Here is a 26,435-nt window from a genome sequence, read left to right on the forward strand (position 1 = left end):
TAGGTGAACGGATGATCTTCGCCTGTGTGGTTCCCACTGTGAAGCATGGAGGTGCTTTGCTGGTGACACTATCAGTGTCACCAGCAAACCTTCATTTAACTAGGCAAGTCAGTTAAAAACAAATTCTTATTTACAATGACAGCCTACCGGGGAATAGTGGGTTAACTGCCTTGTTCAGGGGCAGAACAACAGATTTTTACCTTGTCAGCTCGGTGATTCGATCCAGAAACCTTTCGGTTATTGGCACAACACTCTAACCACTAGGCTACTATCACTTGTTTTTCAACAGGACAATGACCCAACACACCTCCAAGCTGTGTAAGGGCTATTTGACCAAGAAGGAGAGTGATGGAGTGCTGCATCAGATGACCTGGCCTCCACAATCACCTGACCTCAACCCAATTGAGATGGTTTGGAATGAGTCGGATCGCAGAGCGAAGGAAAAGCAGCCAACAAGTGCTCAGTATATGTGGGAAATCCTTCAAGAAATCCTTCAAAACATTCCAGGTGAACCTGGTTGAGAGAATGCCAAGAGTGTGCAAAGCTGTCAAAGGCAAAAGGTGGCTACTTTCTGGTTACTACATTTTCCATATCTGTTATTTCATAGTTTTGATGTTTTCACTATTATCCTACAATAAAGAAAAACCCTGGAATGAGTAGGTGTGTCCAAACTTTTGACTGGTACTGTAGGTTTAGTTTTAGGGTTAGGAGCTAGGGTTAAGTTGAGGGTTAGGAGCTAGGGTTAAGTTTAGGGTTAGGGTAAGAGTATCCATTAGGGAAAGTAGGATTTTGAATAGGACTGAATTGTGTGTCCCCACAAGGTTAGCTGTACAAAAGTGTGTGTGTGGTAGGGTGACATATAGGGGGATTCCACGACAGCGGAAAATATTTTGGGTATCTCAGATTGTTTTCTCAATTCTCACATAGGAACTTCATTGAACTAAGGATGTTTAACATGCTTTTTACATTTGTATCACAAACCATTTTTTGTAAATCATGATAAATTCCCATTTTAGGCCCTTTTTAGACCTATACATTAGTGATGGGGGAGGAAATCTATATAGTTACATATCGGATATTATTTTTTACAATATATCCTATCGTTTTGACAATATCGCAATATTATTTTTGCACTAGTTGGCTGTACCTGCAACAAAACGCAACTATTTTTCCTTCATAGCTGGTTCTTTTTAAATAGGGAGCCCATTTGTTTTAAGCACTTTTATTTCCATGTTTTCTCATGTCCCTCTGCAGCAGACATACTGTATGGTGAGCAATGTTTGGACCATGGAATTGCAATAAAATTGCAATATTGAATCGCTATACATATAGAATCGTTAGAATAGCAATACATATCGTATCAGCACCTAAGCTTTGTGATAATATCGTATTGTGAGGTCCCTGACAATTCCCAGCCCTGCTATACATGCCACCTGTCAGACCCTATAATATGTGACCCGTACATGATACAGACAACATCCTGGTGTTATTATACTCCTTATAGTGTACTCTAACATATGGCGCATGTCTGGACTCTGAAATATACGTTCAAAATGTGAATATCTCAAAACTCCCGCTGGTGTAGAACCGCCCTACAGTGCCACTGTGCCACATAGACAAGAGAATGTGATGCCAGTTGTCATACTTCTATCCAGAACAGATAAAAAGGAAAGATAATACTGTGTGTTTGGTTGTTGTTTTCAGTGCCATTAAAGGCAATATTCTGCTTTTAATACTCCCTTTCTCTCTCTCCCTCCCCCTCTGCCATTATCTGCGGTGTATAAACTTGGCCCAAAAAGATAGGTCCACTCCCCCTACTGTTATTATAAAGTAGCAAAGGACACAGTCTGATTGTGTACATGAATATGTGTGTGTGTGTGTGTGCGCGCAGCCTGCGTACGTGTTTGCATGTGTGTGTGTATAGTTTTTGTAGACATTCTCCCATGATAACTCCTGGAGCAACGCAAATATTCCACTCCTTTCATCCAGCCTCTGAAATTACACAGTTCAGGACACTGTCAGGTCCTTCTTCTCAGTATTGTCAGATTTAGGAAACACATGCAGGTATAGATATATAGATCTTCCGAGGATCTCATTTGAAGAGACTGACAGATCCTAGTGATCTTATTGAAGATATATTTTTTATAATGTCGACTGGGCTATTTGCATAGTACTCAATTCTATAGTGTTTTACGCCAACATTTTATATCATATCACATTCTATTGCATCGTGTATCATATGACCATAAAATGGCATAAATGAAGATGACAGGTTCTTGGACATAGAAAGAACGAAACTGTCTGTGGTGTCTGACCATTACTCTCATACTGGAGAATAGAGGGAGAAAACCCAGGAATTTTCCACAAAACAAACTGATCAAACCTTTCTGTTGGCATGAACACTTGACTTGACCCTCTTCTTTTCAACTCAGCCGGTTCTGTTCTGTTCTCCTGGATTTAACATAAAGCTTGGTGTGCCCATCTTGTTCTCCATATGTCCATGAGTTATTTATGAAGCTTTGGATCAAAGTTGTGGCAACTTTGTTCTTCTCTGTTTCTCCTCACTATGTATTTGAAACATGTGCACGTGTGCATGACACACACACACACACACACATTCCAGGCCCACATAGCTTCTCTTGGTGGAGTGAAGATCTTGACTTTGGGTTACTTCAACATATTTGCATTGAAGTGATTTTATGGTAGAGCCAGGAGAGTGAGTGTTTTCTTTGTTCTGTCAAAACACAAACACACACACTGCAGGACTATTTTATTTGTTCTGTCAAAACACACACACTGCAGGACTATTTTATTTGTTCTGTCACAACACACACTGCAGGACTATTTTTTTTGTTCTGTCAGAACACACACACACACACACACACACACACACACACACACACACACAGCAGGACTATTTTATTTGTTCTGTCAGAACACACACTGCAGGACTATTTTATTTGTTTTGTCAGAACGAACACACACACACACACACAGCAGGACTATTTTATTTGTTCTGTCAAAACACACACACACTGCAGGACTATTTTATTTGTTCTGTCAAAACACACACACACACACACACACACACAGCAGGACTATTTTATTTATTCTGTCAGAACACACACACACACACACACACACACACACACACACACACACACACACACACACACACTCTCTGCAGGACTATTTTATTTGTTCTGTCAGAACACACACACACACACTGCAGGACTATTTTATTTGTTCTGTCAGAACACACACACACACTGCAGGACTATTTTATTTGTTCTGTCAGAACCCACACACACACACTGCAGGACTATTTTATTTGTTCTGTCAGAACACACACACACACACACACACACACTCTGCAGGACTATTTTATTTGTTCTGTCTAAATGTTTGTTACCTCGGCCAGATGGACAAACGCTCCACAATATGTGTGTGTGCACGTGCGTACAGTGTGTGTGTGTGTCCTGATTACTGGAGATTGATATAAATCTGAATTGCATGATAAACCAGCTTTCGGCTGGATCAGTGACATGGACTCCATAGCCTGACTCTAAAGGGCCCTCCTCTCCTTCATCTATGATCTGAAAACTCAAGTGGAAATGGGAATGAGAGAGAGATGAGAGAGTATGGGGCAATTGAGGCTAAGGGAGAGACTCATACAATCTCATAAATCTCCCCGAATATTTTGGTTGGGTTTTCTTCATCAGTTGGAGAGTAAACTGAAGAGCAGCACTGGGGATGTTTGGTTCAAACTCTCTCTAATATGAGCTACAGTCAAGATTAACATGCCTCGAACAAAGACAAGTACAGTATGTGTGTTTTATTGCCCACCCATTATCCTATAACACCGTGACCCTACACACACACCTGGATAGTCTGTTGATCTCCTAATGCTGCCATCCATGCAGGGTTCAGGGATAGACACTGATTCGATAAGGAGCTGTGATAGCACACTCTGTTTTCCAAACATCAGGGGTGAATTTATTATGGAAATCGTTTACCGTTTAAGAACCCAACGTAAGCAAACAGAGCAAAACGAGAGTTTCTATAGTACAAATTCAGGTAGGTCCCTCCTGGTTTCGTCTCGTTTAAGAAATGTTTTGCAACAGAATCGGCAGAATGAATACATCCCAGAACTCATCACTGGCACTGTTGTTGAGAATTACAGCAAAGAGAGGGAGGATTGGGGAGAGGGATTGAGGGTTGAAGGGACAGAGGAGTGAAGGGACAGAGGGATAGAGGGACAGATGTATTGAGGTAGAGGTACAGATGGATAGAGGGACAGATGAGATAGAGGGACAGATGTATAGAGGGCTAGAGTACAGACGTATAGAGGCACAAAGGGACAGATGTATAGAGAGATAGCGGGTCACATGTATAGAGGGATAGCTGTATAGTGATAGAGGGACAGGTGTATAGAGGGATAGGTGTATAGAGGGACAGAGGTATAGATTTAGAGATACAGATGTATGGAGGTAGAGGGACAGATGTATAGAGGGACAGATGCATAGGTGTATAGAGGTATAGAGGGACCGAGGTACAGATGTATAGAGGCACAGATGTATAGAGGGCTAGAGGGATAGAGGTATAGAAGGACAAAGGAACAGATGTATAGAGAGATCGAGGTATAGAGGGACAGTTGTATAGAGGGAGAGTTGTAAAGAGCTGTATTGGAGGGACAGCTGTATAGAGGGACAGCTGTATAGCGATATAGAGGGACAGATGTATAGAGAGACCGAGGTATAGAGAGATCAAGGTATAGAGGGACACATTTATAATATATATATATATATATATATAGTGATAGATGTATAGCGATATAGAGGGACAGCTGTATAGAGGTGTAAAGGGACAGATGTATAGAGAGACAGAGGTATAGAGGGACAGAGGTATAGTTATAGAGATAAAGATGTGTAGAGGGACAGCTGTATAGAGTTGTAGAGGGACAGCTGTATAGATGGACAGGGGTATAGAGGGACAGGGGTATGGAGGGACAGATGGTTAGAGGGACAGATGGTTAGGTGTATAGAGGGATATAGGGGCAGATGTAGAGGGACTGAGGGACAGATGTATAGAGGGACAAAGGAACAAATGTATAGACAGATCGAGGTACAGAGGTATAAAGAGACAGAGGTATAGAGGGACAGAGGTGTAGGGGGGGACAGAGGCAGAGAAAGAGATGTAGAGAGGGATAGAGGGACAGATGTATAGAGGTGTAGAGGGACAGGCGTAGAGAGAGATAGATGTGGAGAGGGACAGATGTATAGAGGGACAGATTAGAGGGACAGATGTATAGAGGGACAGATGCATAGAGGGACAGATGCATAGAGGGACAGATGCATAGAGGGACAGATGCATAGAGGGACAGATGCATAGAGGGACAGATGCATAGAGGGACAGATGCATAGAGGGACAGATGCATAGAGGGACAGATGCATAGAGGGACAGATGTATAGAGGGCTAGAGTACAGACGTAAAGAAGGACAGATGAATAGAGAGATCGAGATATAGAGGGATAGAGGGACACATGTATGGAGGTAGAGGGACAGAGGTGTAGAGGGACAGAGGTGTAGAGGGACAGAGGTGTAGGTGTATTGACGGACAGGTGTATAGGTGTATAGAGGGACAGATGGATAGAGGGACAGATGGATAGAGATAGATCTATAGAGGTATACAGGGACAGAGGTATACAGGGACAGAGGTATACAGGGACAGAGGTGCAGAAATATAGGGGGATAGAGGGACAGATGTATAGAGGGACAGATGTACAGAGGGACAGATATCTAGAGGTATAGAGAGTACAGAGGTATAGGGGGACAGAAGAAGAGGGACAGATGTACAGATGTAGAGAAGGGACAGATGTAGAGAAGGGACAGATGTAGAGAGGGACAGATGTAGAGGGACAAGGGTATAGAGGGAGAGATGTAGAGAGGGACAGATGTATAGAGGTGCAGAGGGACAGAGGTGCAGAGGGACAGAGTTGCAGAGGGACAGAGTTGCAGAGGGACAGAGGTGCAGAGGGACAGAGGTGCAGAGGGACAGAGGTGCAGAGGGACAGAGTGCAGAGGGACAGGTGTGTAGAGGGACAGGTGTATAGAGGTATAGAGGGACAGATGTTTAGAGGGACAGATGTTTAGAGGGACAGATGTCTAGAGGTATAGAGAGTACAGAGGTATAGGGGGACAGAAGAAGAGGGACAGATGTACAGATGTAGAGAAGGGACAGATGTAGAGAAGGATAGAGGTGCAGAGGGACAGGTGTATAGAGGGACAGGTGTATAGAGGGACAGGTGTATAGAGGTATAGAGGGACAGATGTTTAGAGGGACAGATGTTTAGAGGGACAGATGTTTAGAGGGAGAGAGGTGCAGAGGGAGAGAGGTGCAGAGGGAGAGAGGTGCAGAGGGACAGAGGTGCAGAGGGACAGAGGTGCAGAGGGACAGAGGTGCAGAGGGACAGAGGTGCAGAGGGACAGAGGTGCAGAGGGACAGAGGGACAGATGTGAGAGGTGTAGAGGGACAGATGGGTAGAGATAGATCTATAGACGTATACAGGGACAGAGGTATACAGGGACAGAGGTACAGAGTTATAGAGAGACAGAGGTATAGAGGGACAGAGGTATAGAGGGACAGAGGTATAGAGGGACAGAGGTATAGAGGGACAGAGGGGAAGATGTAGAGGGACAGATGTAAATAGGTGCAGAGGGACAGAGGTATACAGGGACAGATGCATAGAGGGCTAGATGTACAGAGGGACAGATGCATAGAGGGGTAGATGTACAGAGGGACAGATGTACAGAGAGACAGATGTATAGAGGTATAGAGAGTACAGAGGTATAGGGGGACAGAAGAGAGGGACAGATATATAGGGGGATAGAGGGACAGATGTATAGAGGGATAGAGGGACAGATGTATAGAGGGATAGATGTATAGAGGGACAGAGGTATAGAGGGACAGAGGTGCAGAGGTATAGAGGGACAGATGTGTAGAGGGACAGATGTGTAGAGGGACAGAGGGACAGATGTGTAGAGGGACAGATGTATTGAGGGACAGATGTATAGAGGGATAGATTATTTTTAAATTTTTTTAAACTAGCCAAGTCAGTTAAGAACAAATTCTTATTTACAATGACGGCCTAACAGTGAACATTCTTGTTCAGGGGCAGAATGACAGATTTTAACCTTGTCAGCTCAGGGATTCGATGCAGCAACCTTTCAGTTACTGACCCAACACTAACCACTAGGCTCCCTGCCGTCTTTCACGCGTAATGTAACATGCGTGACACTGCATTGGCCCATAGGGACATTCCCAAGTCAAATCACTGTGTGAGTGTGTGTGTGTGTGTGTGTGTGTGAGAGAGAGAGAATGTCTCACATGATGGGTGCCTTTGTTCACACTCAGTTTTGAGAGGGCAGGGAAACAGCTCTGAGAAAGGGGAGTAGAATAAAACCATTAAAAAAAATGAATCCCTCACAGTGTTGAAGAGTATTGCAGTTCACCAGTACTAAGTCAAATATATCATTTTAATATATATGCTGGCTCAGTATAGCTGCAGGCTCTGGTTTAGTTCAGTCCTTATCAGACAGTTGACTGTAGTGATACAGTAGATTACATTATGTCTGATTCTAGAGGTCTTAAAAATACTATTTAAACGTAAATCTTTTTATTTTGTTACATTTTTGGGAAAATATAAAGCACACAACCTTTGACAGGCACATCATCACAACCATACACTCACAGGACAGCTACTGTATGTACAAGATATACAACAATATCAATACTGTGCTCCATACTCAATAACACACCAGCAGATCCCTTGGCAAAAAACCACAAGGCATATGGAGAGAAAAACTTCAAATATATCCTCTCCCCTCCCTCTCATCCGACTCCCCAGTAAGCGGCGAAAGTCCTTTTAGCTTGTCATGATCGCTATTAAAGCATAATAAAGTCAATCCGCTTTTACAATTGGGTGGCAGTCCACAAAGCTACAGAATACTAAAATGATCATATTTGAGACAAACACTGAACTGTTTTTGAAACACATTTTGAAAAGAAAGCCAAAAAGTTATTGCGAGAACTTTAGGAATGTGCTGCCATTTATGATTTATTCACATGAAGTCCAACCCAATTAGATCAGTAGTTTAATGAGAAACAGCTGAACGCCTACCAAACACAGAACACACAATCAAAGATGCTATAGCTAACTATGCAGCTAAAATCACATACAGATGCTAATGGTAACAATCACAAATGCTATAGCTAACTATCCAGCTAAAATCACATACAAATGCTAATGGTAACAATCACAGGAGGTTGGAGGCACCTTAATTGGAGAAGACGGGCTCGTGGTAATGGCTGGAGAAGATTTGTTGGAATGGTATCAAATACATCAAACACAAGGTTTCCATGTGTTTGATTCCATTTGCTCCGTTCCGGCCATTATTACGAGCCTTCCTCCCCTGGTAACAATATCAAACAGTGTAAAAGCAATTTAACAAAGGTATAAAAATGAATTAACTCTAAAGTCCTTGAATTCTGAATAGTATATGGGATATGTTCAGATATTATACTGTATAACTAACAACGTTTTTACAACCTACTTGCAATGTTCATATAATGTTCTGTATGTCTCAAGTCAGGCATTTGCACTATGACGCCTCTTTGGGTTTGGCTTATGTCATGTATCTTATGAACATTCATATAGAGGTTCTAATCATGTCATTTCTCTACAATATGACCACCCTATGTTGTGTCATTCATTAGCAATAATACTGATATTTGATTGGCTGCACTAAACTTCCATCCTTCTACTCCTCGTTCCCCCAATTATCCTCCTTTCCATCAACCCTCTCCCAGCTACACATCCCAGACCATTCACTGTCATAGGCAACACTCAAAGTGCACTTGAGTACTTCACCCTCCAGTCAGAGGAGACTTTACTGGATTAGGGCACTTATTTTCTCCAAGTGGTTTAAAACTACATCAACTATAGCTGAATAAGGGCACTTCTTAAGACACTTCTTATGACCTTCTCATAATGGTTTAAGTCAGAATCAGGTTATATGACTGATCTTCAATTAGTCCTTTAAGGTAGATCATCGGTTACTTCGTTGAGTACTTATCTGCACTGCGCAGGGCACCTCTCATGCTGAAGTGTACTTGTTAGTGGCGCGTGAGTTGCTCTGGTCGGAGGCCCGGTCTGAGACTTTGAGCTTCATACAGGACTGCTTCTCATCCATCAACATCTCAGCTGGCAGACACCAGCAACACAGACATGACTAGAAAGAGAGAGAGGACATTAGTTATTTGGACATTTAACACCATTTGGCACACTGTTAGATGCAGTATGTGGGTGGGTGGGTGCGTGGGTGGACACATATGTCTTACCCTGAAGCAGATCTTGAAACGCTTGCTGACCATGTAGAGAGCGATGGGGTTGATGCAGGAGTTAAGAGACGCCATGTTGATCCCGATGTAATCCAGAACCAGGAAGAAACTGGAGAAACACACCATCCTATTTCATCTCTCTCCTTTTTACAATATTACGGTCAATGTAGCGAGGGTGGGGCACATAGACATCTTAAGGAAAACAGTTTGAAGTGTGTGAGAGTACGTGGTCCTCACCTGAGCAGTTCACAGCGGTTAGGGTCTTTCTCATCATAGATGGTGAGCTTGAGGATGCGGCTGAGATGGAGAGGCAACCAGCACAGAGCAAACACCAACACCAGGCAGAACACTGTCTTAGCCACCTCACGCCTCTACACACACACAGAGAGGAATCAACCAACCAACCAACCAACCAACCAACCAATCTAGCTACAGTGCACTTCATAAATATAGGGACATTACAATATATTTTTTAAACCTTTATTTATCTAGGCAAGTCAGTTAAGAACAAATTGTTATTTACAATGACGGCCTAGGAACGGTGGGTTAACTGCTTGTTCAGGGGCAGAACGACAGATTTTTACCTTGTCAGCTCAGAGATTTGATCTAGCAAACTTTCAGGTACTGGTCCAACGCTCTAACCACTAGGCTACCTGCCAACCCCCACTAGGCTACCTGCTGCCCCTAAATATTAAAGATGAAATAAAGGCTGGAGAGAGAGGTTACCTGTTTCAGATGGTCACTCAGGGCGATCTGGACTCCGTTTTTCTTCCTCAGCATCTCACAAGTCATCAGGGTGTAGAAGACGGCGGTAACGGCCAGAGGCAGGCAGAAATACACACTGAACAGCCACCAGTCCTTAGCTGACTTATAGAACTGGAAGGACACAAAGAAAATACACATACATATAGGGCACACCACATAATGCACCAACTCATTGACCTTGTGGTTAAAGTGTCCACCCTGAGATTTGAAGGTTGGGAGTTCGATCCCCAGCCGAGTTGTACCAAAGACTGTAAAAATGGGACCCGACGCGTCTCTGATTGGGGGTAAGGCCCTGCGATAGACTAGCGTCCTGTCCAGGGGGTGTACTTGTGCATCAAGCTGCCTCACGCTACAGAAACAGGAGATGGGCTCCTGCTCCTATGAGCCATTCCAGCTCGCATACACCAAGGCTCGTGCAAGGATACATACACCAGATAAATGGACACTCCGTTTAAAGGGATACTCCGCGATTTTGGCATTGAGGCCTTTATCTACTTTCCCAGAGTCAGATGAACTCGTGGATACCATTTTTACGTCTCTATGAAGGAAGTTAGAGGTAGTTTTGAGAGACAATGTTATCTGGCATTAGCACAATGACTGGAAATTAGTTAGCAATTGCGCAAGCGCTACTTAGCAACTTCCTTCAAACTGCATGCAGAGACATAAAAATAGTATCCACGAGCTCATCTGACTCTGAGGAAGTAGATAAAGGGCCTCAGCGGCAAAATCCCGAAGTATCCCTTTAAGTGTGTTGCAATTCACAATACAAAATACCCATCAGAAAGATCCACGGACAGTAGAGGAAAGCTGACTCTGACTGGCCCTATTGCCTTGGGAGTTAGTTTGGAGCCAAACCTTAATACTGAAGTATGAGGGGAGTGAAGAAGAGTGAGGAGAAGTAACCTCAAGCAGACCAAGGGTCTCTCTAACTCAGAGTTCAGTCTTGGTAAAACGTCAACTAGCACTCCATCTAAAACCTCTCTGGGACGACAACTACACAAGTTCAAGCTATCATCTATCGGTCACTCTGAGACACACACACACCGCACAAACATACACACAGATGTACTCGAACCTGTGAAAACACACAAACACACTAAAACTACCGTATCCAGACAAACAGGGGCCTCATAAGTCATATGATTTATATTTTCCAGAGTGACCACTAGGGGAGAGTCAGCACACAGCTGCAGATTTCCCACATCAGACCCCATCCAGGGACACTCCATATAGTCTAGTGTGTGTGTGTGTGTGTGTGTGTGTGTGTACATACCGTCATAAAGTCTGAATTCTGCATGGGGTGTAGCAGACAGATGCGGAGGTGCTCTCCTTTGTAGTCCATGGCAATCATGTCGAAGGCTATAGCTTCAGGGACAGCCAGCAGGATGGACAGCAGCCAGATGAGTGCGATCTCTATAGCCGTCCACTTGGGAACACCGATCCCCTTGATACGGTTCCATGACGCTACTGCTCGGTACCTGGACGAGGATGAGATGGGGGGGACATTATGGGGATATCCTCTGTGTGTGTGTGTGTGTGTGTGTGTGTGTTTGCGTACCTGTCGATGCTCAGAGCACACAGGCTCAGCACAGTAATGCCCACTGAAGCTTTCTGGACAAAAGGCACCAGTTTACACAGACCCACACCAAATGGCCAGTCCTCCGCTAGGAGCTAGGGGAAGAGGGATAAAGAGTTCAGGGTTACTCACACAGGAATGATCTGAGTTTGGAGGAATGTGATTAAAATGCTATCGTGTCATTTCTACCTGGTATATACTAGGTAAGTAGAATAGCGTAACCCGGAATTTCACTCTATACACATTTCAACTAATCTACTTAATGATATGGACAAAAAGAACACCCATGGCAAATGATAACCAGTCATGAGTAAAATACAAGAATCTGTATAGGCTGAACCCTGGCTAACCTGTATTGGGGTTTATGGTTTTCATGCCTGCTTATGAGGCCTATTGGAATCACATGTGGAGGTAAACACCAAACTGACCATAGATCAGCATGTGGAGGCAATCTCACCCTACTGTATTGGAATCACATGTGGAGGTAAACACCAAACTGACCATAGATCAGCATGTGGAGGCAATCTCACCCTACTGTATTGGAATCACATGTGGTCTTATCTCCATAGAACACAGGTAGATTCTTCTGGTATGCAGTTAATCATTTAAACATGTTTGGCTTCCCATAACGCCAATATCTAGAATACTATCTCTCTGTTTTTCTGTCTGTATGTGTATCTATCTCCACACACACACACACACACACACACACACACACACACAGGCCTCCAATAGTCCAAATATACAGAATATTCAAGCATAACAGAGAGAGAAAGTCATGTGGAATGTGGTATGGCTCAGACGAAGGAAAACGTGCTACAGAGACAGAGCTACTGTAATACAATGTGGTCTGAGAAGAAGAAAGTATTTGGCTTGCAGACTAGTTTCTGAGCTTGATATGATTCTGGCCTGCCTGGAGGGATTTTTTTTAAATATCAAAACAAGCTTACTGGGGACAGAGAAAATATTTTTGGCCCAGTGTTCTGGTACAGCCTGTTCATAAGCTACCCCTTAACTACCCGTGTGTGTGTGTGTGTGTGTGTGTGTGTGTGTGTGTGTGTGTGTGTGTGTGTGTGTGTGCGCGCGTTGCGTAGCCTACATGCATGCCGAGCCGATGTGTGTTTTGATTGTTCTCACCTTGTACACGTTAATGGGAATATCAATCACAATGTGCAACAGGTCTCCCAGCGCCAGGCTCCCTATGAGAATATTGGGCCCGTTGCGCATGCACTTGTTCCGGTAAATGATTCTGAGGAGCGTGGAGTTCCCGATAATACCGACAACAAACACGAGACATGATACTACGGTGTTGATGTACTTAAATGTGTCTCTGATCTCGGTGGGTCCCGAGCACATCGGTGGTAAAGGTCGCATGCGCCGAGCAGTGGAGACATTGGCGTTGAACCTGTCCTCTCTACCAGAGATTACTGGTTTCTGGGTGGCGGACGGATGGACGTCTGGGCGCGCGTCTTGCGAAACCGGTGTTCGGGTGGCTTGTCCGGTAACCACGAGGAGATGTCCCGCCAGGAGAACCAGTGGGAAACAGATGAACAAGGTCTTCGCCATAATCGACAGGAGTCCTGTCTGCTCATAAACACATGAAAACATTAGGCTACAACATTTATAACGGACAATTTTTCCAATAGCCCATGAGTTAGAAAACCTGATGGCTTAAAATATCCCCCCATGTGCAGCTAAATTCAATTTGAAGAGGCATGAGCAGGTGAATGTCAGTAAAACCATTTTCTTACCTGCAAGATGGAAATAAGATTCTCTAAGGATCCTTTGAGTAACACGTCAGAAAATGTTTGTTTTGATAGGCCTCTCCCAGTTGAGAATTAAACGTTTGAAAACAACTTCCCCAACTGTCATAGATTGGCATTAAGTGGTTCCATAAAAAACAGAAGAGGGGGTCTATTATTCCAACTATGTCATGGGTATCTTGTCCAAACTGTCCACATCACTTCTCTTCTCACGTCCGCATGAAGTTTGATGCTGATCTTTGTCTGGTAAATGCTGGTTTATGTGTGCTCTGTGACTCTTTTTCAAATCAAGTTTAAATTGGTCAAATAGCTCCAAAAAGTTATAAAATGGATCAAAATGTCCTTGGTCAGTGCTCCGGTTTGACTGAACAGCATTATATCCTTCACGCTGACGGTGGTCTAACTTGAAATCCTCGAGCGCTGTTATCCGTTAGAGGTTACTGCCTCTGCTCGACCCCTCCCTTCTTCTGAGAGAGAGAGAGCGAAGGAGAGAGAGAGCGAGAATGAATGAACAATGCAGTGAAGATAATTGATTGTAAGCCAGCGGGATAGCTGCTTAAAAGTTACTTATTGTTCAATAAAGTGAGGGGAAGTAGAGAGGGGTGTTATTTTTATGACCGTGCAGCATTGTACGCTATGACTGGGCTGTGTCTTGTCACCTTGGGACAGGAGTCGGGACAAGAACACTATAGACTTAAGACATTTCTTCAGGAATTCCTTCATCCAAGTGACCTGGATTTACCTGATTAGCGAGTTGCGGAGTAAAAAATCATGTATTGTTCGGCTTAACCATTGTTTGGGAGATAATCAATACAATTCTGTAGGATCTATATTCTATCCACACCTGCGGCTGTTTTTTAAGGACTGAATTGCTGGCTGCCAGAATACCGTCAGTACCAGTGATTGATTACCGTCCCAGAGGTAGAGGGAGAGCATGGCATGGATCCTGATCGTTGAAATTACTTAGAAGAAGTAGTCTCCTGAGACCTCTTTTATAACCGTTGTTGCTACATTTAATTGCGCCATTTCTGAAAAGACTACGCACGCACAGAAATATTGAGACGTATAATTTTGGCGCACGCCATACATACGCATGTTTCCCGTTAGAAATCAGACCTGTTGTGAAATTGCTCGCCTGAAAAACGCCCATCATTTACCTTTTATGGTGAGAATAACGCCCTTATTTTCTCTATTGGCCCTACTTAGAAGTATAGAAATTAGGCCAAGACAGTGTCTCAGGAAATAGCAATGCATGGCGAACTTGGTCAAATGTCTTTGGAGGGCAGAATGTTTTCTTTTGCAGTGACATTTGCTGTAGGCTATCTGACCGTGTCTGAAAGACAAAAACAATTGCACATTGTTGTGGACCTGTAAACAGATCGTTGGAATGTAATCATGTTTTGCATTGACTTTTTCTGATCCTAATATGTTGCACTGCCTGCGAATTCTGAAACATTGTCTACTCGAAAAAAAACTAAAAACTAGTAGGCCTAGGCTACTTAGAGTGGTAACCTACACACTTCATTGCAAAATACCAACTGTCTGTTCACCAGTTCAATTGTAGAATATGTTATAACCGCGCTCCCCTTTCGGATGCAAACAATTCAAGTTATAATAGGCTATCTAATAGGCACAGTGAAAGATGCGCATGGTCAATTGTTGTATGGCTACACCATGGCCAGAAAAGGTGAATTTATTCTGCAATGGTTATGATATATGTAGTATGCATTAGGCCTATGTTGATAAATTAAATATTGTCTACTCGAGAAATTTGACATTACAGTATTCAGAGGTAGACCTGGTAGACCTAGCAGCCTACAAACATCAATGGGAAAGGTGAACCGACTGTTCTACCTTAAACTGCGCTTCAGATCGGATCAAATAGAGAAAAATACTTAATCATAAAAAAATTGGTAGCTAAATATAATAACAAAATGCAATCATTTGCTGTTAGTGAGAAGAGCGAAAATCGATTTTTTTAAATCTTTGCATTAAAAAAAAGAATTAGAAATAGGCATCTACAGTGCCTTCAGAAAGTATTCACATCCCTGGACTTTTTCCACATTTTGTGTTACAGTCTGAATTTAAAATGGATACAATTTAGAATTTTTTTGTCACTTGCCTACACACAATACCACATAATGTCAACATTTTTACATGTCTTGTGTCAATAAGTATTCAACCCATTTGCTATGGCAAGCCTAAATAAGTTAATGAGTAAAAATGTGCTTAACAAGTCACATAAGTAGCATAGACTCACTGTGTGTAAAACTAGTGTTTAACATGATTTTTGAATGACTACCTCATCTCTGTTCCCATACATACAATTATCTGTACGGTCCCTCAGTTGAGCAGTGCATTTCAAACACAGATTCTACCACAAAGACAAGGGAGGTTTTTCCAATGCCTTGCAAAGAAGGACACCTTATCACGGCTCAGGAAAATACCCAGATGCAGACAGTTCAAATAATGGACGTTTATAATATAAACAGGGGGCATGCAAAGGACAGGTCAAGGGGAGGCAGGGGTCGGTAGTCCAGGACAGACAATAGGCTGTGAGACATAAGTTTAATCCTAGACACATGAAATTGGGATGTATACGGCGGGTATGGGGCAACAGAAGATAAACAGCAGAGGGGCTAAGAATCTTAGAGATGGGGAAAGGGCCATTAAAACGGGGGGAAAGTTTGCGGGACTCCACCCAGAGGGGCAGATCCCGAGTGGACAGCCATTCCCTCTTCCCGAGACAATACCGGGGAGTCGGGGTCCAGTGGCTGTCCGCCTGTCGTCGATACCTGGAGGTGGTCTTGAGAAGAGCCGACCGGGCTCTCTTCCAGTTACGGCGGCAGCAGCGGACGAACATCTGGGCTGAGGGTATGTTGACTTTTTCCTCTTGCTCCGGGAAGAGCGAGGGCCGATATCCCAGGGAACACTCAAAAGGCTAGAGACCAGTGGCAGAGCAGGGGAGGGTGTTGCGGGTGTACTCAACCCACACAAGTTGCTGTCTCCAGGTGGTGGGGTTGGCAGAGACAAGGCAGCGAAGAGTCGTCTCCAGGTCCTCATTGGCTCAGGATTAACTAATATGGGAGCTGTGGTGAAGCAGCTGGGGACCACGTGAACAGAACCTTGGGAGAGGTGAGTGCAGACAAGGGGGAAGCCAGGGTGCTGTAACCCCGGATAAAGCGGCAAATCCCAGGAAGCGTTGCAGCTGCACTCTAGACGTAGGTTGGGGCAAATCCACCACCACTCTCACCTTTCTGGGATCCATCTGTACATTCCCCACAGCGATGATGTAACCAAGGAAGGGGATGGTGGATCGATGGAATTTGCACTTTTCCGCTTTCACAAAAAGCTGGTTCTCCAGGAGGAGCTGGAGGACCTATCAGAGATGGAGCACGTGTTCTTGGGCTGAGCGGGAGAAAACGAGGATGTCATTGAGGTAGATGAAGACGAACCGGTTCAACATGTCGCAGAGAACATCATTAACCAGGGCCTGGACCACAGCTGGAGCGTTGGTTAGACCAAATGGCATGACCAGATATTCGTAGTGACTCCTGGCCATGTTGAAGGCAGTCTTCCACTCATCCCCTTCCCGTATCCACACCAGATGGTAGGCGTTCCGCGGGTCCAACTTGGAGAAAACGGTGGCCCCCTGGAGCGGCTCAAAGGCAGAGGAGATGAGTGGTAGCGGATAGTGGTTCTTAAGAGCGTCATCATACAGTGAGGGAAAAAAGTATTTGATCCCCTGATGATTTTGTACGTTTGCCCACTTACAAAGAAATGATCAGTCTATAGTTTTAATGGTAGGTTTATTTGAACAGTGAGAGACAGAATAACAACAAAACAACAAAAAATCCAGAAAAACGCATGTCAATAATGTTAGAAAATGATTTGCATTTTAATGAGGGAAATAAGTAGTTGACCCCTCTGCAAAACATGACTTAGTACTTGGTGGCAAAACCCTTGTTGACAATCACAGAGGTCAGACATTTCTTGTAGTTGGCCACCAAGTTTGCACACATCTTAGGAGGGATTTTGTCCCACTCCTCTTTGCAGATCTTCTCCAAGTCATTAAGGTTTCGAGGCTGACGTTTGGCAACTCGAACCTTCAGCTCCCTCCACAGATTTTCTATGGGATTAAGGTCTGGAGACTGGCTAGGCCACTCCAGGACCTTAATTTGCTTCTTCTTGAGCCACTCCTTTGTGTGTTTTGGGTCATTGTCATGCTGGAATACCCATCCACGACCCATTTTCAATGCCCTGGCTGAGGGAAGGATGTTCTCACCCAAGATTTGATGGTACATGGCCCCGTCCATCGTCCCTTTGATGTGGTGAAGTTGTCCTGTCCCCTTAGCAGAAAAACACCCCCAAAGCATAATGTTTCCACCTCCATGTTTGACGGTGGAGATGGTGTTCTTGGGTTCATAGGCAGCATTCCTCCTCCTCCAAACACGGCGAGTTGAGTTGATGCCAAAGAGCTCCATTTTGGTCTCATCTGACCACAACACTTTCACCCAGTTGTCCTCTGAATCATTCAGATGTTCATTGGCAAACTTCAGACGGGCATGTATATGTATTCTTGAGCAGGGGGACCTTGCGGGCGCTGCAGGATTTCAGTCCTTCACGGCGTAGTGTGTTACCAATTGTTTTGTTGGTGACTATGGTCCCAGCTGCCTTGAGATCATTGACAAGATCCTCCCGTGTCGTTCTGGGCTGATTCCTCACCGTTCTCATGATCATTGCAACCCCACGAGGTGAGATCTTGCATGGAGCCCCAGGCCGAGGGAGATTGACAGTTCTTTTGTGTTTCTTCCATTTGCGAATAATCGCACCAAATGTTGTCACCTTCTCACCAAGCTGCTTGGCAATGGTCTTGTAGCCCATTCCAGCCATGTGTAGGTCTACAATCTTGTCCCTGACATCCTTGGAGAGCTCTTTGGTCTTGGCCATGGTGGAGAGTTTGGAATCTGATTGATTGATTGATTGATTGCTTCTGTGGACAGGTGTCTTTTTTACAGGTAACAAGCTGCGGTTAGGAGCACTCCCTTTAAGAGTGTGCTCCTAATCTCAGCTCGTTACCTGTATAAAAGACACCTGGGAGCCAGAAATCTTTCTGATTGAGAGGGGGTCAAATACTTATTTCCCTCATTAAAATGCAAATCAATTTATAACATTTTTGACATGCGTTTTTCTGGATATTTTTGTTGTTATACTGTCTCTCACTGTTCAAATAAACCTACCATTAAAATTATAGACTGATCCTTTCTTCATCAGTGGGCAAACGTACAAAATCAGCTTTGGATCAAATACTTTTTCCCCCCAATGTATATTGTTGCACAAGGTTACTACTAGGCTACTTTTGCCTTCTTGCAATGCAATACTTCAACCATGAGAAACTGTGCGTACACATGGTTTGCGGGAGGATAAGCACGTTCTCACGTCCGTTTTTATCAATTCCAACTTTTGCGTGAAAACTGGCGCACCCATGTTTTGGGGCATATTTTGTGGGTACACAATGTTTATAAATAAGTCCCCAGCCCATGATCTGCTGTCTCTCACCTCTCTGCAAGCGACGCACACACCTTCTATTAAGCCCCACCACAGGGTGTTTTTGTGTGTGTTCAGAGAAAATCAGACATGTTCCTCTTCTCCCATACCCTCCCCAGGCTTCACCATTCTACTTCTTATTTTCTATCACCCCTTATTAGAACAGATTGGAAGTTGGAGAATTCATAGGTAATATACTAGGGGCATGTAAGTATAGCGTTGGTGTATTTGTAAAAAAAAAAAAAGTAATAGACTTTTAGTTGACAACGTTTGCAGACCTCCTGATTTTTGCCTTTAAAGAAATGTCCCAATTGGCAAAATGACTGATACCTCTGCGTTAGAACAATGGAGAGTGTTGTGAGCATGTTGTCTGTAACAAGTGATGATTCTTCATCCGAGGGATATTAATACAGTCTCAACTAGGACCCCTCCTTGGCATCCAACAGAGAGCCTGATCTTTAACCCCAATAGCTCTAAGCCATGTCCTCAATCCTACTGAGTAAAGTCTGGTGTGACCCAGCCACCTAGCCTTAGGCCATGCACACACTCAGGGCTCAATACAGGACAGCTTGATGCCCCTTGTTGAAAGGGAGCAGAAGAAGCATCACTTGTTTCACTCAACACCCGCCTTTGTCTTCAGAGAGTTTTCCTGTATATCGTTTGGTGCAGAGAGGGTCAAAATTAGTCTGAGTTACTGTAGGTTATGTTGAGGAAATAGGCAACAAGCTCTCACAGTCTCAATGCAGAATCCGACGTTTGTCAATAGAAGTCACATTTCTAAGGTTAAGTCAAGGCATTCATTCCGAATGGTTAAGGTAAGGGTTAATGTTTGGGATAGGGTTAAACATTTTATTTTGTAAACGAGTGACTAGCATTGGGATTTAACACGTGACCCTTGGAGCCGAGCTTGTCAACTTGATGGTAATAGCACTCACCATGGCCCTTAGTGGCCGGTTTTGAAGTAATCTTCCAATGTCCTGCTTACTTGGACGGACGTGGAATTTCACAGTGGATCTTGAGCAACCTGGCTGAAATAGGAGAATATGTGACAACCCAATGAGCATGGGGCCCTTTTTTATCAAGGTTCCACCGCCCCCCATAGTGACGAATGACATTGTTTTGATGTGTGTCTACGTGCGTGGCTACCCTACGTAGCTATGCTGGCATGATCATATCTTGTGCACCAGCTTGATAATGGCTAATGTTAGCTAGCTAACTGATAGCCAGCTAAGCTACATAACTGAGAAGCTAGCTAACTGTTATGTATGATCCTTGAACAATGACAAACCAAATTAAATCGTATTCCTCACACGCGCCGAATACAACAAGTGTAGACCTTACCGTGAAGTGCTTACATACAAGCGCTTAACCAATGCAGAGTGAAAAAATAAAACAAGTCTATAAAAAAAATCTATAAAAATACAGATAAACTAAAGTAACACAATAAAATAACAATAGCGAGGCTATATACAGGGAGTACCGGTACCGAGCCAATGTGAGGGGGTACAGGTTAGTTTAGATAATTGAGGTAATATGTAGATGGGGTAAAGTGACTATGCATAGATAACGGCGAGTAGCAGCAGCGTACAAAAGGGGGTCAATAAAATAGTCCGTGTAGCCATTTGATTGACTGTTTAGCAGTCTTATGGCTTGGGTGTAGAAGCTGTTAAGGAGCCTTTTGGACCTAGACTTGGCACTCCAGTATTGCTTGCAGTGCGGTAGTAGAGAGAACAGTCTATGATTTGGGTGGCTGGAGTCTTTGAACATGACACCGCCTGGTATAGAAGTCCTGGTTGGCAGGAAGCTTGGCTCCAGTGATATACTGGGCTATACGCACTACCCTCTGTAGCGCCTTGCGGTCGGATGCTGAGTAGTTACCATACCAACCGGTGATGCAACCAGTTAGGATTCTCTTGATGGTGCAGCTGTAGAACTTTTTGAGGATCTGGGGACCCATGCCAAATCTTTTCAGTCTCCTGAGGGGGGAATAGGCGTTGTCGTGCCCTCTTCATGACTGGCTTGGTATGTTTGGACCATGCTAGTTTGTTAGTACTGTGGACACCAAGGAACCTGAAGCTCTAGACCCGCTCTATTACAGCCCCATCAATGTTAATGGGGGCGTGTTCGGCCCTCTTTTTCCTGTAGTCCACGGCATAGGTTTAAAGGTAGACTCAGCGATATGACATAGATGCAGAAAGTAAACAGCATAGTGGGTAAATTTGTGATCCTCAAGCATAGTGGGGCTCAACTTCTCCACTGTTTTGGTGACCTGGCTTCCACGCTGTAAACAGGGTGAAGCGAACCCGTGCACATGCTCCGATACTGTGTGTAACTGTGTGAGAGCGAAGTCTTGCATCTCGCTCATCTCAATATCTGCGGCGCTGCTCGTGGCAACTTCATTTCATTGAGTCTACATCTAACTACTTTTAATAACGAAATACTTCTGCTAGCAATACAACGGTGTGTAGTCATGCAAGGCATTCTATCAACGTCCACTTCTTGGTGGTGCATTGCACTATGGGTAGCACAGTCTATGTTATTATTCTATTAACACATAACATGCTAACAAGCCTGTTTTTCTAGCTAGCCATATACTTAGGTTGTTGTTTAAATATCTTATTTCAACTGGCTAACTTGCTATCTTAACTTAAAATGCGTTAACAAGCTAGTTAAAGTCTATCCAATATAAAATGTGGTCGTTGTATCTTTCTCGTCCATGTCAATATAGCCACGTAGAGAAACAGTAGCTATTAAACCAACCTCATTTGTCGTTATAGGGATGAAGGAACCTAACAAAGTACCCCATGCTCATTGGGTTGTCACAAATACGCCCCAAAACTGTATGGAAATCCATCTCAGGTATTGTACACCTCAAAAGCACCAATAGGGAGAGGGGTGGGGTCGTGGGGACATACTTTTTTATACTCTTTTGATAAACTTCAACCTGCATTTCACCAGTCTCAAATTAAATGCAACAGTATGATGCAAAGAGATGGGTTGACGCACATGCAGATCGAGAGAGAAGGGTGAATGGGGACATTGGAGAATGGAGAGAGAAAACGAGAGAATGGAGAGAGAGAAAGATACATTAGATTAAGAGGGGGGATTAAGAGGGGGCAGGGTTTAGGTATGGCCATAGGGTTAGAGGGTAGATCAGTGGTATTCAAAGTCGGGGTGGGGTTGCCAAAATGTAAAGAAAAATTTACTTTTGGGGGGGGGGGGGGGACAAAAAAATTAAGAGTACAGATTATTGTATGGGACAATATACACTGCTCCAAAAAAATAAAGGGAACACTTAAACAACACAATGTAACTCCAAGTCAATCACACTTCTGTGAAATCAAACTGTCCACTTAGGAAGCAACACTGATTGACAATAAATTTCACATGCTGTTGTGCATGATGGATTAGACAACAGGTGGAAATTATAGGCAATTAGCAAGACACCCCCAATAAAGGAGTGGTTCTGTAGGTGGGGACCACAGACCACTTCTCAGTTCCTATGCTTCCTGGCTGATGTTTTGGTCACTTTTGAATGCTGCCGGTGCTTTCACTCTAGTGGTAGCATGAGACGGAGTCTACAACCCACACAAGTGGCTCAGGTAGTGCAGCTCATCCAGGATGGCACATCAATGCGAGCTATGGCAAGAAGGTTTGCTGTGTCTGTCAGCGTAGTGTCCAGAGCATGGTGGCGCTACCAGGAGACAGGCCAGTACATCAGGAGACGTGGAGGAGGCCGTAGGAGGGCAACAACCCAGCAGCAGGACCGCTACCTCCGCCTTTGTGCAAGGAGGAGCAGGAGAAGCACTGCCAGAGCCCTGCAAAATGACCTCCAGCAGGCCACAAATGTGCATGTGTCTGCTCAAACGGTCAGAAACAGACTCCACGAGGGTGGTATGAGGGCCCGACGTCCACAGGTGGGGGTTGTGCTTACAGCCCAACACCGTGCAGGACGTTTGGCATTTGCCAGAGAACACCAAGATTGGCAAATTCGCCACTGGCACCCTGTGCTCTTCACAGATGAAAGCAGGTTCACACTGAGCACGTGACAGACGTGACAGAGTCTGGAGACGCCGTGGAGAACGTTCTGCTGCCTGCAACATCCTCCAGCATGACCGGTTTGGCGGTGGGTCAGTCATGGTGTGGGGTGGCATTTCTTTGGGGGGCCGCACAGCCCTCCATGTGCTCGCCAGAGGTAGCCTGACTGCCATTAGGTACCGAGATGAGATCCTCAGACCCCTTGTGAGACCATATGCTGGTGCAGTTGGCCCTGGGTTCCTCCTAATGCAAGACAATGCTAGACCTCATGTGGCTGGAGTGTGTCAGCAGTTCCTGCAAGAGGAAGGCATTGATGCTATGGACTGGCCCGCCCGTTCCCCAGACCTGAATCCAATTGAGCACATCTGGGACATCATGTCTCGCTCCATCCACCAACGCCGCCACGTTGCACCACAGACTGTCCAGGAGTTGGCGGATGCTTTAGTCCAGGTCTGGGAGGAGATCCCTCAGGAGACCATCCGCCACCTCATCAGGAGCATGCCCAGGCGTTGTAGGGAGGTCATACAGGCACGTGGAGGCCACACACACTACTGAGCCTCATTTTGACTTGTTTTAAGGACATTACATCAAAGTTGGATCAGCCTGTAGTGTGGTTTTCCACTTTAATTTTGAGTGTGACTCCAAATCTAGACCTCCATGGGTTGATAAATTGGATTTCCATTGATTATTTCTGTGTGATTTTGTTGTCAGCACATTCAACTATGTAAAGAGAAAAGTATTTAACAAAGATTACTTCTTTCATTCAGATCTAGGATGTGTTGTTTAAGTGTTCCCTTTATTTTTTTGAGCAGTATACAAAGATTTTTGAGAAAGTTCATTTCAAAAATAACATTTTATTGAGTAAATATGTTTATTGATTTCTTTTCATTTTGAAAATATATAAAATGTAATGAATTGAAGGTTATTTGTTTATGTAAACATTATAAATTTACCGATTTAAGGTTGTGTCATTAGATTTGGGGTGGGACGGGTTCGTAAGAAATTCTTCAGGAAAAAAAATGGGGTCTCCAGAAATTCTGGCTGAAAAAATGGCTTCCCCGCTGAACAAGTCTGAATACCACTGGGGTAGATGATAGCAGAAGAGGATCATGTGGATATGATGAATGCTAGGCGTGAACAACCTCCCTTTGTTCTGTCTCACAGAAAAATTCACCCCTGAAGAAAAGAGAGAGTCTGTATGGAACTTTTGCCGCAGGTGCTGGAGTCTTTAGTCGTGAATTAATATGTAACTGTGAAACAGACCCAATCTTTATTCTCTTTCACTAAATACCTGTTTTTGTGCATGTGTGCGTGCATGTGTACGTGTGTATGCGTGCGCGTGTGTGTAAATGTGTGTGTAGTCCCCCTCAGGCCTCTCTCTGTGGTGTGACTGCTGTGATAGTCTTTTAGCACTGGGATCCAGCTGACTGCAACACAATACAACACTGTGACAGAGAGAGATAGAGGGAGACATTTTAAGTGTCCGTTAGAAAGCTGTTGACCAGATTGATGGACAGCCTGCATGTTGTAACTCCAGTCAGTAAGGGTGGTTAGTTAGTGGTAAACGCTTGGAGCTTGAAGCAGAAACCCTGGGGGTTCCCAGGCAATGAGTGTGAATGGCTGTTGTGTGTGAGGATAGGACACCTTAACCAGAAGATATGGAACGATACATTTTACTGTACTGAGCGTTTCCCAAACAGTGTGTGTGTTTGTCCATCCTCCAGTAACTCCTCGTGATCCTATCAATGGAATCTTCTGTATTCAAAGTTGAGAGACTGAGTGTCTATCCGTCTTCCTTACCCCCCCTTCTCTCTATTTCCAATCTCCAGACTGACTCACTCTTTTATCTCCCTACCACCATCCTCTCTATATATACACGTTTTCCCTTCTTTCTTTCTTCCAATCCCTCCTTTTTCTTTTCTTTCATTCTATCAGTCAGTCCCTCCCTCATTTATTTCCCATCACACCTCTGAGATAAAACACCCCTATATCATCTATAGTTCTAATCTCTCCTTCTACGGAGTTGTGTATTTAGTTGATGTGGGTACATTACATTCACACACACTCATTCGCACACACGCACACACACAATTCACTGAGCTCTTCAGTTAATACTTAATAGTCATCGTAAAGTGAATGCATTGAAGATCACTGAGAAGAAAATTACCATTGAGGTTATTCAGGTTTCTGTGTTAGTGTTTCTGTTGGAATAGGAACTCTCTAGAACAACAATGGATGTGAATGGATAATTCATGAAGTAGTTCACTGGCTCCTGTGGGACATACACAACGTAGGCCCAGTGTGTTTAAGGCACTGATAGAACGTTCTAGTGAGAGTGGTTTATCTGTAAATTCAGAGAGACATCTGCTGGTGTACAGCTGTCATTCAGCCGTCATCGTGGTTACCTCTTCTTTATGTAGTTGAGGTGGGCATTAGGATATGTGTTGTCATTTGTATGTGTTCTCAAAGTCCACTTCACCACAACAGCATGTGTCGATCTGTTCCCTGGATATGGTTGATAACAGCGGAACAGATTAACGCGGAAAACACTCAATCATAGACTGTATCAAACCAAACCACTCCAAAAGTAATTACTACACTCATCATCCTTCCAGTGCAATACTTATTAATGCATGACAAGTTCCACATGGTAAACTACTAGTGTGTGTATCCTGCAGTAATTATTGTGAGTGTTTGAGTGTGACGGTTACAGTGCCCAAGGTAACTGCTATTCAAGGTCTATAATCATCTGAGACAGGGGCCTGTCTAGCAGACACACACACAGTGTCAGAGACTACATAACTGAACCAGGCCGGCTTTATACATACATGTACATTTACAGTGGAAACAGTTGAGAAGGCTAATACACTTCTATGGTGGGACAGCTAACTTAAATGTTTCCATGAAAATTGACAAGGAACTGAAGTGGTAAGTTGCATGTTAATTGAACTTTCACCCTCACTAGAAAATGAGTAGATCTTCAATCAGATAACAGTAACATGACCCCACACACCGACCCTTCTATGGCTGCATCTTAACACTCCAAAGTGGACTACTATCCCTGTCCCCTCTCTTTCATCAGCACTTATCTGAGAAGATGGGACGAGTGAAGGCAACAGGACAGAGGCCTATCAGGGGGCTTTGCTTTTCACCTGCTCTTCCTGCTATTTTACATCCGAGCAGAAGAGGGAACAGGGAGCCATCATGGCTGACATTTGCATTGTAACACATAGATGAGCTACATTTTCTCCCTGCTAAAAACCACTGAAGTTTCACAAGAGAAGGGCTGTGTTTGTCATAATATTTTGGGGTTGAACACTTTAAAATCGCATAAATTCAGTTAACAC

The 26,435-nt window shown here is 44.0% G+C and overlaps 1 protein-coding gene across 1 annotated transcript; it reads right to left on the minus strand.

The window, feature by feature from the left end:
• Window positions 1–8,098: 8,098 nt before the first annotated feature.
• On the minus strand, window positions 8,099–14,622 carry LOC106569465 (endothelin receptor type B). Its single transcript, XM_014140836.2, has 8 exons — window positions 13,492–14,622; window positions 12,878–13,324; window positions 11,723–11,835; window positions 11,438–11,642; window positions 10,126–10,275; window positions 9,637–9,770; window positions 9,400–9,508; window positions 8,099–9,290 (listed from the first exon to the last, which is right to left on the minus strand). Exons 2-8 carry the CDS (start codon window positions 13,304–13,306, stop codon window positions 9,156–9,158), a joined length of 1,275 nt encoding a protein of 424 aa, XP_013996311.1. The 5' UTR covers window positions 13,307–13,324; window positions 13,492–14,622; the 3' UTR covers window positions 8,099–9,155.
• Window positions 14,623–26,435: the final 11,813 nt, after the last annotated feature.

This window comes from Salmo salar, chromosome ssa14 (genome assembly GCF_905237065.1).
Source record: "Salmo salar chromosome ssa14, Ssal_v3.1, whole genome shotgun sequence".
NCBI classification, from domain to species: domain Eukaryota; kingdom Metazoa; phylum Chordata; class Actinopteri; order Salmoniformes; family Salmonidae; genus Salmo; species Salmo salar.